Source organism: Gadus macrocephalus, chromosome 19, assembly GCF_031168955.1.
Source record: "Gadus macrocephalus chromosome 19, ASM3116895v1".
NCBI lineage: Eukaryota > Metazoa > Chordata > Actinopteri > Gadiformes > Gadidae > Gadus > Gadus macrocephalus.
The window spans coordinates 5,729,765-5,743,764 of NC_082400.1; the positions used below are offsets into that span (position 1 = coordinate 5,729,765).

A 14,000-nucleotide genomic window follows, 5' to 3' on the forward strand; every position below is an offset into this window, starting at 1 on the left:
TCTCTCTCTCTAACTCTGCATCTCTCTCTCTCTCTTTCTCTCTCTCTCTCTCGCTCTCTCTCTCTCTCTCTCTCTCTCTAACTCTGCATCTCTCTCTCTCTCTCTCTCTCTCTCTCTCTCTCTCTCTCTCTCTCTAACTCTGCATCTCTCTCTCTCTAACTCTGCATCTCTCTCTCTCTCTCTCTATCTCTCTCTCTCTCTGCATCTCTCTCTCTCTCTCTCTCTCTCTCTCTCTCTCTCTCTCTCTCTCTCTCTCTCTAACTCTGCATCTCTCTCTCTCTAACTCTGCATCTCTCTCTCTCTCTCTATCTCTCTCTCTCTCTCTGCATCTCTCTCTCTCTCTCTCTCTCTCTCTCTCTCTCTCTCTCTCTCTCTCTCTCTCTCTCTCTAACTCTGCATCTCTCTCTCTCTAACTCTGCATCTCTCTCTCTCTCTCTATCTCTCTCTCTCTCTCTGCATCTCTCTCTCACTCTCTCTCTCTCTCTCTCTCTCTCTCTCTCACTCTCTTACTCTCTTACTCTCTCTCTCTCTCTCTCTCTCTCTCTCTCTCTCTCTCTCTCTCTCTCTCTCTCTCTAACTCTGCATCTCTCTCTCGCTCTCTTTATCCCTGTCCCTCTCCCTCTCTCACATTGTCTTTCACTTTCTTTAATTTTTTCTATCTCTCTCGCTCTGTGTCTCTGTTTTTGCTGTTTTGTAATCCGATGACGTTGGGAAGTTAAAACGCAGAATGCAAATGTCATCCGTCAGAAACGGCCGTCAGAAATGACAACTCACCTTCCGAGGCCCGGCCCTTGCAGATTATCCTTCCTCAATGGCGTGACACTAATAACCCAAAGAAAGAATATAATAACACTCATAATACCTGACAACACCTTCAACCCATCGGCGGAGCCATCAATCACTCACTCACCTGTCGGCCCCTGGAGCCCGTCCGCTTCATCACAGCCCTCATAACGCCGGCTCCAATCCCATCCCATCCTGGGCAGCGGGGACGTGGGGGAGGCAAGATGGCCCCAAGGAGAGGGACAGAGATTCTCCCCGCCACGCTAACCTCCTAAACGGGGGAAGGGAGAGACTTATCACCGTGTCGGTTTGAATGTAGCCAATTCCCCTTTAACGCGATATGGAAGAATGACGCATGTCCGCCGTTCAGACAGGGTAACCGCTCTAGCCGCTCTTAGCTTCTGGGGAGTGGCTAGCGATGTGCGAGCTTGGCGAGCTAGCCCCGCGGGCTAACGCATAATGTTCAATATTAATCAGAACAGCCCGTGAATGCGAACAGACGCCGATCGTTTAGGACAATATTGAGAGGCTCATGTATGTACGTCTTTTGAGTACTACTACTGAGACACGGAGATACTAGCCGGGGCAACACACACCAATGCACACCCCCCCCCCCCCCCCCCCCCCATTCACCACCCTAACCCAACTCCCCCTGACAGGATTCATAACATCCATCAGCATGGCCATCACCTCTGTGATATGAAGTCTGTCCGGGAGAGAGGGGGGAAATGATTCACATGATGCACACAAGGTGAAACATATTAGACGCGCACAGTTCGAAAACCATAAGGCGACCATGAGATAGTTGGTCAAGAGAGTTATATAGTTATATATGTGCTTGATGTCTCAGACGTTAAGTTACTTTGGGGTCACTTTACTGACACTGTGAAGCATGGTTTTCAAAGATCTACAAACGCTACAAATGCTGCTTGTGTGAGTTTGTTTGTTGTGGCTCTCCTGCCTCTCTGTGCGTATCTCTGCCCTCCTGTGTGTGTCTGTACCCCCCTGTGTGTGTATGCTTGCGTGTGCATATGGGTGCATGTGCATGTGTGCGTGCATGTGGTTTATGTGCGCTTATGTGTGTGTGTTTGTGTGTGTGTGTGTGTGTGTGTGTGTGTTTGTTCGTGTGTGTGCATGTGTGCGTGCATGTGGTTATGTGCGCTTATGTGTGTGTGTGTGTGTGTGTGTGTGTGTTCGTGTGTGTGCGTGTGTGTGTGCATGTGGTTTTGTGTGCTTATATGTCACATACACACACATACACATTATGTGTGTGTATGTGCGTGCGTGAGTGGTGCATGTGTGCTGGCGTGTATTTATTGTGTGTGTATGTTTGGATGTGTGTTGATATGTGGTTATATGTGTGTGTCAGCATGTGTGTGTGCGTGCGCGCCTGCGTCGTGTGCGTGCGTGTTTGCGTGCGTGCCTGTGTGTGTGCGTGCGTGCGTGTGTGCGTGCGCGGGTTGGTTTCCGCAGGGGAAGTGGCCTGGGTGCTGCCCCAGACAAAGGGCCGACCCCAGGGTCAAGGAATGTGAAGCCAGGTCTTTGACGACGGAGACCCTCCCTGGGGGCACGCCAGCGCCCAACACCTCAGCCAACAGCCCTAACCCTTCCTCCGACTAATGGGCCTTATTCACCTAGCCCACATTTCCCCTTCCATCTCGGTTCTCCACGCGAGCTGGGTGGTGCAACACTTCCACCACCCAGCTCGCGTGGAGAACCGAGATGGCCGTTAAAGAGACGCTGGTCTTCAAGATCAACAGCTTGTTGTCACAAACAGGGGTGGAAATGTTGTGGAATATGCACAATCAAATTTGTGGACACCAGGTCTAAATGCACCTCTCTAATATATTCGACTTTATCTTGCAATGTGCATTTATTTTCTATAAAAATATCAAACGCGTATTTAATTTGATTGATTGTCTTGGCGAAATAATTGGCTGATCCAGTATTTAGATATTTTCTAAATTGCATTACACCATGGAAGGAATTTCATTAATTGAGTTCATGAGAAATCATAAACACATTGTGACTCAGGGGTCAGCCAGCGTCTGTATAATAAATTCCCCTGAATATAGACTTGTTTTGTGACTTGTGTGTTTGACCATTGAATTCTCTGGCGGTTAGACACCATTGTCATGGCCGCTGAAAGGAGGGCTGATCACTTTTACGGATGAGCTTGTCGTGAACGGCCCCAGTACAAAGGGACCCAAGAGGGGCCTTGTCTCATTTATCACTCCTTTAAGAGAGAGGAGGGGGGAGGCAGGCAGGGGGGAGGGGAGGAGGGGATAGTGGGTAAGGGGCTAGTAAAGAGCGACAGTGGCCCACTTCCCCTCCTCTGAAGTCTGAACAAATGCAAAGGGAGGGAGAATTAAAAGAAGATGAAGAAAGGTAGACGGGACCGGTGAGAAGAAGCAAGGAAGGAACAGACGAGCAAGAAATACGTGTCTCTAAGATAGAACAAGCTGAGAGAAAGGAACCAACACAAGAGATAGTGTGTGTGTGTGTGTGTGTGTGTGTGTGTGTGTGTGTGTGTGTGTGTGTGTGTGTGTGTGTGTGTGTGTGTGTGTGTGTGTGTGTGTGTGTGTGTGTGTGTGTGTGTGTGTGTGTGTGTGTGTCTGTTTGAGAGAGAGCGAGAGAGAAAGAGGAAGCGACTGATTGGATTGAGCCTGGGTTGCCTTGAGGAGCCCTGTTCACGTATGTGTCTGTGTGTGTCTGTGAGTGTGTGTGTGTGTGTGTGTGTGTGTGTGTGTGTGCATGTGTGTATGTTTGCGTGCGTGCATACGTGCATGCATGCTTTCAAGGATCCACGGGTAAGACGTGTAAGGCACAAAAGTGCCTCCTCAGGATTTATAAACTGGGGGTCAGGGGTCACTCGGTCATTAATCATCCGGACTGGGGATTAAGTAGCTCGGGCCAGGCCCGGGATGAGAGGACAGGGCACGGCGAGGTGTTTGGTTAAGCTGCGTCCTGTCCGTCCGCACGACAAAAGACTGCAGATTCAGTGTCTCTCAACACTGATGGAAAAACGTTGTCTTTCGACATGGCTGACAAAAGGGGTTAAAAACAGCACAGGGGTGTTCACCTAGCGACCGTCTTGGATTCATCTTGATTTTTCAAACATTTATTGGTTGTTTGGGAACTGAAAACAGGGAGTTGAACACCCTTACCACGATATCCTGCCCCGTGCTCATGGTATCTTATGATGTCCCTCTCTAGTCCCTCTCTCTCTCTCTCTCTCTCTCTCTCTCTCTCTCTCTCTCTCTCTCTCTCTCTCTCTCTCACCAACAAGTCAGAAGACGATAATGTTGGATAATTGTTGTCTGTGTTAGTCGGACGGTAAATCAATATATAAGCCATGAGTGAGGTTGACACGAATGCAAACTTCCAATCATGTTCTCAATGATGCGTTGATTTGCTTTGTGTGCTGTTGAGCCTCGGTCATCTCACACCTGAACCGTTTGGTCCTTGTGAGACCAGTTTGTTTGGCTCATCCAAACTCTGCAGCGAAACAAACGGACTTACTCTGTCTGTTTAAAAGCGGGGGTCTCAGTCCACTTCCAGGTTAACTCTTGCTCAGTTTGCTGAAGGTGTGAAGGTCATCCAAAACCAATTATAAGAAGCAATCTAAAAACAATGCATTATGGGTGGAATGTGTAGCTCTGCCCCGAACTGCAAATTATAATATTCATCCAGGTATACGTGATCATTTCATTGATTTAAATGAGTTGCGGTCCAACGTGGTGCCATCAGGAGTTGAAAGCACTCCCTGAAATATGGTTGAGCAACTTTATAAGCAATTGCATGTGGTTAATCACAATAGCACCGACTTTTTAAGATCAGTCAGGGACCAAATGATGGAAATTGGGTTATTTTATATTTTCAGGAACACCAAAGCAAAACCAAAAACTCAAGGCCACACAAGGTTTTAGTTGCTCTGTCATGATTGTCAAAAGAAGGAAATGTTTTGAGTTTCACTCAGATTTTTCTGAGAAGTTCTGAGAAGAATGCTAACAAGACACAAAAGCAAAAACGTTAAACTTCCCCTTGAATTGGACAAGTTAACCAAAATATAATATACCAACACACACACCAACACAAATACACACACAAACACACAAACAACTACATACACATATGTAAACACCTATACACATTGAAATGTGTACCTTTGCACAAGACACAATTCGATACACAAACTCATGTATTAACACAGATTAACGTTCACACCAACACGCCCATGCATAGACACACACACACACACACACACACACACACACACACACACACACACACACACACACACACACACACACACACACACACACACACGTACAAACACAACCTTGAATCAGCACAGCCACCTTCGTCTCAAAGTACGGCCGCCTGTCCACGATGTGCGGAGCGGGGCATTAATTATGCATCGCTCCTCTCCAAACAACATGGACGAACACCTTGCAGTGCTCAGCAGAAAGAACCGTCTTTCCAAAGACCTGCAGCGGGGCTGCGGGAGCGTTCCCCGCGGGCCCCTGTAGAGCACGGCCTCTGTAGAGACTCCCTTCGTATTGCAATAGGGGGTGCGTGGGTAACACGGCTGTCAAGAACCCAGAAGGCCCCAATGATGCGTCTTGTTTGCCCTCCGCTCTTTTGCCCCTTCTCTCCTCTCTCTTCTTCCCCTTCTCTCCTCTCTCTTCTTCCCCTTCTCTCCTCTCTCTCCCCCCTTCTCTCCTCTCTCTCCCCCCTTCTCCTCTCTCTTCTTCCCCTTCTCTCCTCTCTCTCCCCCTTCTCTCCTCTCTCTCCCCCCCTTCTCTCCTCTCTCTTCTTCCCCTTCTCTCCTCTCTCTCCCCCCTTCTCTCCTCTCTCTCCCCCCTTCTCTCCTCTCTCTTCTTCCCCTTCTCTCCTCTCTCTCCCCCTTCTCTCCTCTCTCTTCTTCCCCTTCTCTCCTCTCTTCTTCCCCTTCTCTCCTCTCTTCTTCCCCTTCTCTCTCTCTTCTTCCCCTTCTCTCCTCTCTCTCCCCCCTTCTCTCCTCTCTCTTTTTCAATTTAATTCAATTCAATTTTATTTGGATAGCCCTTAATCATCATTACAGTCTCAAAGGGCTTAACAGGCCAAATATTTATGACACCCCCGTTTACCCAGGCCCCCACAAGGGCAAGAAAAACACCCTTGAAATGATCAAGGAAGAAATCTTGAGAAGAAACGCATTGCAGGGGATCCCTTCTTCCAGGGATGGTCAGGAGTGCAATGGGTGCCATAATTGACATACAGGTAAATACATGCACGTCATATAAAATCGGTGATGTGTTGCTGGCCGGTTAACCATGAGGAGAGTCCAGTCACCGCAACACGCTAGAACAGACAGAATAGTGAATTAAAACGGAAAAGTACATGGGAATGTATACTGTATTAACAAATGCACAAACAAACAATCAACAGCACAAACAAACACAGAGTGGTCTTCACATCGCATCTGTGTCATTTTCTCACTCCTATGTTGCAAATGCAAGATTGTAGAGGTGCGTTTTGAGCTTTCCTTTAAATAGCTCCACAGAGTAAGCTTCCCTGATCACTGATGGCAGCCTATTCCATAGGAAGGGGGCTCGATAGGCAAACGCTCTCTGTCCAGCCGATTTCTTTTTAACCTTCGGCAGTGAAAGCAGGCCAGCTCCCAAAGACCGGAGGGACCGAGAAGGACTATAAGGAATGATCAGGTCCTTCAGGTAGGATGGAGATAATCCATGCAAGGCTTTATAGGTTAGCAGTAGCAAATCCGATCTGAAAGTTATTGGTAGCCAGTGCAAAGAGGCGAGAATAGGTGTGACGTGATCAAACCTTCTCGTTCTGGTCAGCAGTCTAGCTGCAGCATTCTGTACAAGCTGTAGACTTTTCTTGGTAGAGTTTAGTCCCGAGAACAGTACATTACAATAATCCAGTCTTGATGAAACAAATACATGAATTTTTCCCCTTCTCTCCTCTCTCTCTCCCCCCTTCTCTCCTCTCTCTTTCCCCTCCTCTCTTTTCCCCTTCTCTCCTCTCTCTCTTTCCACCCTTCTACCCTCTCTCTTTCCGCTTCTCTCTTTCCCCTTCTCTCCTCTCTCTGTCCCCGTCTCTCCTCTCTCTTCCCCCTTCTCTCTCTCTTTCCCCTTCTCTCTTCTCTCTTACCCCCCTATCGGTCGCCTGGCATTTTGTCACGTTGAGTCAAGAGGTGTGCAGTATAAATGCAGTAATTATTGTTGTTGTATTGTTGGCTTAAGATGGATTGGATGTGGAGAGGAGCAGGAGGGAGTGAAGGAGTAGGGGACGGATGGAGGTGGGGGGGCAGGGAACAGTCGTGTCTATGCAGGGCCCTGAACAGAAGGATATTAGAGAGAAAGATCTGGATCTGGGCTAATGTAACGTGAGTTATGTAAATGCAACATGCTGCCTCTTGCTGTGTATGTACCTCAGGGGATTCTGAGATTCCGCCTCACACTTTGATGCATCGGCATTAAATTCATCACATTTTTCCTTCTTTTTTTTCCTGAGCTGTGCCGATGGCACATGTATGCATATCGCAATTACTGGAAGATATGAATGAGGGTATATTGATATTATTACTTTGGGCTGTTATTGGTGTGCTAAGAGCTATCGCTGATGAATGATATTTACACCAAGGCTTTAGGCCTACTTCTTGTAGTTAGCTATACAATGTTGCAGAATATTGTACCCTTTAAAAATAATATGTAGACTTATACTTCGGAAATCTAGGCCTTCATGAATGTGATATTCTTACAAACAACATTTTTTTTTTCCCTCTCTGATTATCGTGTTATTTTTCAGTCCAGAATGGCAATTCTTCACGTTTTCTCGACTCTTGAAACATGAAGATGTGCGTTTGAATTGCACTCCATGTCCCATTTTTCAATGTCACGTTAGCAAAAAAAAATCTGGGCTCCAAGTAAACTCCCCCCCTTTTTTCAAACCCGCGTCGTTGCAAGAGAGCGCGCGGGGGTGGGAGTACCCCCTGCGCGCGGCCCTTCGCAGTGCAGATCCAGTAGTTGGGAGTTTTTGTACAGCGCGAGCGAAAGAGAGAGAGACAGCGAGAGCGAGAGAGGAGTGTGCGCGTGTATGTGTGTGTGTAATTGCTACCGAGAGAGCGAAAAGAAGGAGGGGGAAAAAACAATACGTGCATTTTTTTTTTGTCCATCGCATATTGCTCTTAGGTTAGACTGTCACTTTGGCTGTGTTTTCGTCGCGCGAGTATTGCCTCTTGAAAACCTGTACCACCAGCACCAGCACCACCCAGAGCCACGCAGAGTCCGGGTCTGAGCAGCAGCCCCCCGAAAAAGTCCCAACGCGGCGGTTTCAGCGGGCATGAGCTAACCCAGCCCGACATGGAGACCAAACCGTTCCTGTCACTGGGTAAGTTTCTTTTCTTTTTCTGTGTTTGTTTTATCGAGAGACTCCTGCCGCGGTCTGGTGAGTCGTTGAGACTTTTATCTTCCCGGGTGAATGTTGTAACATGTACTGTACACGTTACTGTAACATGCCGTCGCACTGGCAGCACGTGAAGCCAGTGGTTCTACATCGCTTCTTCATCAACACGTTAAAAGCGCCCCGCTTTGAAGAGGGGTATCGCACGCGCTTGTTCATGAGGAGGGGACATCGCTCGCGCGCTGGGGTATTATCATTATTATTTGTTTCAACGTCACCCTTGATGTTGCCGGTTTGCTAAAAGACAACAAAGCCACGCGGCGGGCATCGCGCGCAGTACTTTTCATGGTTCTTTTGACAGACCCCCGCTCCCCCCCCCCCCCCCCTTCACCCGGTGCGCTCGCGACCTTCGAGGTGATGACATTCGCTCAAGACAAGCGACATCCCAGGACAAGCGCTGCGCAAGGGGCTGCAGCACACACACACACACACACACACACACACACACACACACACACACACACACACACACACACACACACACCACACACACACACACACACACACACACACACACACACACACACACACACACACACACACACACACACACACACACATTATCCACTATCTTCATGCAATCCATAACTCTAATAAGTTTGTAGGTGGTTTTAAAGACTACAAGTCAAATATCTATGCCCCAGGGATCATAGGATCGACTGTATTGAACATAAACAAATCCTAATAAGCAAATCCCCAGCTGTCTTCTTGAAGAATGTCATTAGCCTATTTACATATTTCAATTATTGAGCTTTGAAAGGATTATTAAAATGTAGTGTAAGGCAATTCTTTTTTATTTCTTTTGATAACTGTAAAACGCCCCAAAGTGAATCTGCATCATCGCAAAGTTTGTCTTTAATGTCAAAAGTTTTATAATGATAATTTGGTCATCGTAGTTCTTCCTCTCATGGCAGCAGCCAGTTCAGTACTGACATGGTAAATAAAGATATACAGGCAGGCAGATATAGCTACAGGCTGGTTTTAGGTGTTGCATTTTCACGCCTAGTACTTTGGTAATCCTTGTATTAGATCATGCTTCCCCTTTTGTCATTCTGCACTTAATGAGTCAATTGTAACACAAGGATTAAGCACAAACAACAGATTGAATAAAATACGTAACCATGCATGTTATTTCGTAAAAAAAGCAAAGGAGCACAAAACAGAAATATGGGAAGTGATCAGGTTGTCCTGACCCTAAAACTGAATATTGGTCTGGACAATTCCACTGTGAGTGGGACTGAGGGAACAGAAGAGGGCAAGGCAGAGTGCTTTTTACAAAAAAAAATGTATCATGATATTTTCAATTCAGGACGCTTTGAGGTCGCTGGCCCAGATTGTCAGCAAAACACACTGAAATGAAATGCCACATTTAAAGTAGCCCTCAGGCTTTTCTTCTTCTCTTTTTTAAACGTCTATCTATCTAGTCCTCTGTTACATACCCGCTAGCCTACTTTCACATTTCCTGGAAAATGTACCTGACGACATCAATTATGCACAAACATGGGGCCTATCTTGTCCATCTTGTTCCAGATCTTAATAAACCCAGCAGGCGTTTATAATCAGCCGGGCAGCCTTGTCGATCCAGACCCAGATTATCTGAGGACTCGGACACAGGTGATCAGCTAAGCTACTGTCAGTGTAAATAATGGATGGCTTTCATTTCTTAGTCAAAGGAGTATACACATGGCTAGACTTACACACTTAGACACACACTTCCATCACGCACACACAGCAGACACAAAGACACACACACATACAAACACATACACTCATGCGCATACACTCAGATGCGCACACCGACACACACACACCACACACACACACACAGACTCAGACAAACACACACACACACGAACACACCAGAAACACAGACACAAACACACAGAAACACACACATGCAAACAAATACACTCATGCGCATACTCACATGCGTTCACCAATGTCACACAAACACACACACACACACACACACACACACCACACACCACATGTAGACACACGCACACACACACACACACACACACACACACACACACTTGGACACACACACACACACACACACACACACACACACACACACACACACACACACACACACACACACACACACACACACACTCAGACACACACTCAGACACATGCACACTTAGACACACACACACACACTCAACACACACAGCAGTACCTGAGCCCCTCAGCAGTGAATCTTTAATGCGCCGGCCCGGTACTGTTCACTTTGTCAACCTGAACAGTGCACACCTTGTGTCCCCGTCGGCGGAGACGTAGCCGCCAGCGCTAGGCTAGCCTGTTATTGTGTCTGCCGCGCTTTCATGAGCTCCTCGAGTTACACCTTGACACGTATCACCTGGCTGTGCTCATGTGCATGCACACACACACACACACACACACACACACACACACACACACACACACACACACACACACACACACACACACACACACACACACACACACACACACATAGTGGCAGGCGCACATGTATCCACGTAGGGCAGACACAAGTGCACGCACACACACACACGCACACATATGGAGACACATGCGCACGCACACACAAACATACACTCACACAAACAGCGAGGGGAGTTCTGAGCCACCAACGCTGAGTTCTACTGTTACAGATCCCCACCTCTCTCTCAATCACCCCCCCTCTCTCTGTCTCCCCCCCTCTCTCTCTGAACCCTCTCTCTCTGTCCTTCCTCTCTCTCTCTGTCTCCCCCCCTGCCTCTTTCTCTGTCTCCCCCCTCTCCCTCTGTCTCGCCTCCTTCTCTCCCTCTGTCCCCCCCCCCCCTCTCGCTCTCTGTCTCCCCCTCTCCCTTTGTCTCCCCTCTTTCTCTCCCTCTGTTTTCCCCCTCTTTCTCCCCCCTCTCTCTCTCGCCCCTCTCTTTCTCTCCCCCCTCTCTTTCCCTGTCCCCCCCCCCTCTCTCTCTGTCTCCCCCCTCTCCCTCCGTCTCCCCTCATTCTCATTCTCTCTGAGACTCCCCCCCCACTTTCTTTCTGTCTCTCCCTCCCCCCTCTCTCTCCCCCCTCTTCCTCTGTCTCAAACCCTCTCTCTCTGTCTCCCCTCCTGGTCTCTCTCTGTTGCCCGTCCCGTTTCTCTCCCCCCGTTTCTCTCCCCCCTCTCCCTCTCCCCCGCTCTGTCTCCCCCCTCTCCCTCACCCCCTCTCTCTCTGTCTCACCCCCTCTCTCTCTGTCTCTCCTCCTGGTCTCTCTCTGTTTCCCCTCCCCTTTCTCTCCCCTCTCTCTCTCCCCCTCCCCTCTCTCTCCCCTCCCTCCCCCCTCGTACCCCTTCATGTGGCTTCAGGGAAACTCACAGGACCGCCCCAGCGGCGGAGAGAGAGTCTGTTTTTACAGGTGCGCCGTATTGTGTGTCCCAACGCCGAACATGATTAAAGCGACCAGACGAGCATATATGTAGACACCGACTGCAGCTCACCCACCAGCGACCAGCACGCCCCGGCACGGCGCTGCCATACACACACACACACACACACACACACACACACACACACACACACACACACACACACACACACACACACCACACACACACACACACACACACACACACACACACACACACACACAAGCCCCAGACACCCCTTTGACATGCATACATGCGTGTTTTTTGTCTGTGGTGGCTGGCAAATCTAAATGTTTTAGTCGTGAGAACTTTCCCAGAGTGTGCTGGGTAGTGGGGGGGGGGGAGGGGGTGGTGATAGGGTGGTCTTATGCACGGCCCTGTATGTAACTTTATCTTTTTAATCGTCTGTAGCTCTCTCTCTTTTACTCTCGCTCGCTCTTCTTTCTTACAGGCGTGCTTCTGTTAATGACTGGTCAAACTTTCTCTGTCAGATAGATGCGATCTCTGATTGGCCACCTCAAGGGCGGGTGCAAACTGCATTTCTAAGTCCTTGGACAGAACGATTAGTCTGTTCTCTCTCTCTCTCTCTCTCACTCTCTCTCTCTCTCTCTCTCTCTCTCTCTCTCTCTCTCTCTCTCCGCCTATTTACCTGCAGCCACGATGCATCAGCAGTCTTGACGTTTGACGGTCGCAAGTGGCAGCCGTCTCATATGAACCGTTAAATTATACAATCAGAGATGTACAGTCTTACATTTACTGTTATAGATTTAAAGTTATTTATTGACAGTTATACATGACAGTTATAGTGGTGGCAGGGAGGTGAGGTACCCAGTGCGCGCGGTGTGTTATTGTGAGGTCTTGCTCACACACACACACACACACACACACACACACACACACACACACACACACACACACACACACACACACACACACACACACACACACACACACACACACACACACACACACACACACACACACACACTGTCTCTTATATTAAACATGAGAAATAAGAAAAGGATGACATTTAAAGCAGTGGCTTGGCCCCTTGTGTCAGAGAAATACAACTTTGGTTGCCATAATAAACACAGAGGAATAATTTACAGCCCAGTCTCCTGTAGTTGACAGGACGTGTGTTTTGTGTGTGTGCATGTGTTTACCTTTGAAATTTAATAAATACAACGAAAAGGTAATTGCATTCTCAGAATTCACTCCACACTTCAATGTTTTTAGTAAGTAATTTCCTCGACCATCTAAAACTTGGGTCCCCTCCCCAAGTCCGAAGTGAAAGCCGGCGTTCATCTAGAGAAGCAAACCTTTCCTTTGGACCCGTGAGCTTCACGCTCTCTGCTGGAATTACAGCAGGTCCACCTCTACTGCTTGGTTTCTGTTTGTGGCTTGGTGTGTGTGAGTGTGTGTGTGTGTGTGTGTGTGTGTGTGTGTGTGTGTGTGTGTGTGTGTGTGTCTCTCTCTCTTGTGTGCGTATCTCACGTGTGTGTTTGTCCATTCCCTTGAGCGTGTTTGTGTTTGCTCGTGTATATTTGAGAGATTCTCGATTCATCTGTGTGTATGTTTTCTATCTGCCTGTTTGTGTGTATATTTGTGTGAATGTTTGTGGTGCTTTGTGTGTGTGTGTCTGGTGTGTGTATGATGTAAGGCAAACAGTCCAACTTGGCCGTAACTTAAAACAAGGTAATACAGGAGGGGGGGGTTGTGTTGGCTCATAAGGCGTGTGTGTGTGTGTGTGTGTGTGTGTGCAGGTTTGTGTGTGGGTCCTTTTGTCCTTGTGTGTATGCTTATGTCAGTGTGTGTGTGGTTGTGTGTTTGTGTGCTTTTCCATGTGAGTGCGTGTGTGTTTGTGTGCTTGTCCATACATGTGTGTGTGGTTGTGCGATGGCGGCTGATAGCATTCGTCCAGCCGTGTGCTTTACAGCCGTCCGGTCTTGTGTTGCGATGTGAGGCTTCACACCCCGGCTGAGGGACGGCTGCAGCTGTCACCTTTATTGGCCCGCTTTATGGCCAGACTTAATGGCTTATAGTGACAGCTCTCTCTCCCTGTCTCTGAATCTCTCTTTCTCTCTTTCTCTCTCTCTCTCTCTCTCTCTCGTTCCCTCTCTCTCTCACTGACTCTCTCTGTCTGTCGCTCTCTGACTCTCTCTCTCTCTCTCTCTCTCTCTCTCTCTCTCTCTCTCTCTCTCTCTCTCTCTCTCTCTCTCTCTCTCTCTCTCTCTCTCTCTCTCTCTCTCTCTCTCTCCGACTTTTCACTCCCTCTCTTTTCTCCCGTCTACCTCTTTCTCTTTTCTTATCTCCCTCTCTTCATCTCTTCATCTTTCCCATCTTTTCGTCCACCCTCCCTCTA

General features: G+C 48.2%; 1 protein-coding gene across 4 annotated transcripts in view; it reads left to right on the forward strand.

The window, feature by feature from the left end:
* Window positions 1-7,803: 7,803 nt before the first annotated feature.
* The window catches only part of rxraa (retinoid X receptor, alpha a), a 107,216-nt gene continuing 101,019 nt past the window's right edge, over window positions 7,804-14,000 (forward strand). For 2 of the 4 annotated variants that reach the window (XM_060038896.1, XM_060038898.1), the window contains exon 1: window positions 7,804-8,181. In XM_060038896.1, the coding sequence (XP_059894879.1) occupies window positions 8,154-8,181 (28 nt within the window). In that variant the 5' untranslated portion in view covers window positions 7,804-8,153. The remainder of the gene's footprint in view (window positions 8,182-14,000) is intronic. The other 2 variants (XM_060038895.1, XM_060038897.1) reach the window with 1 other exon arrangement.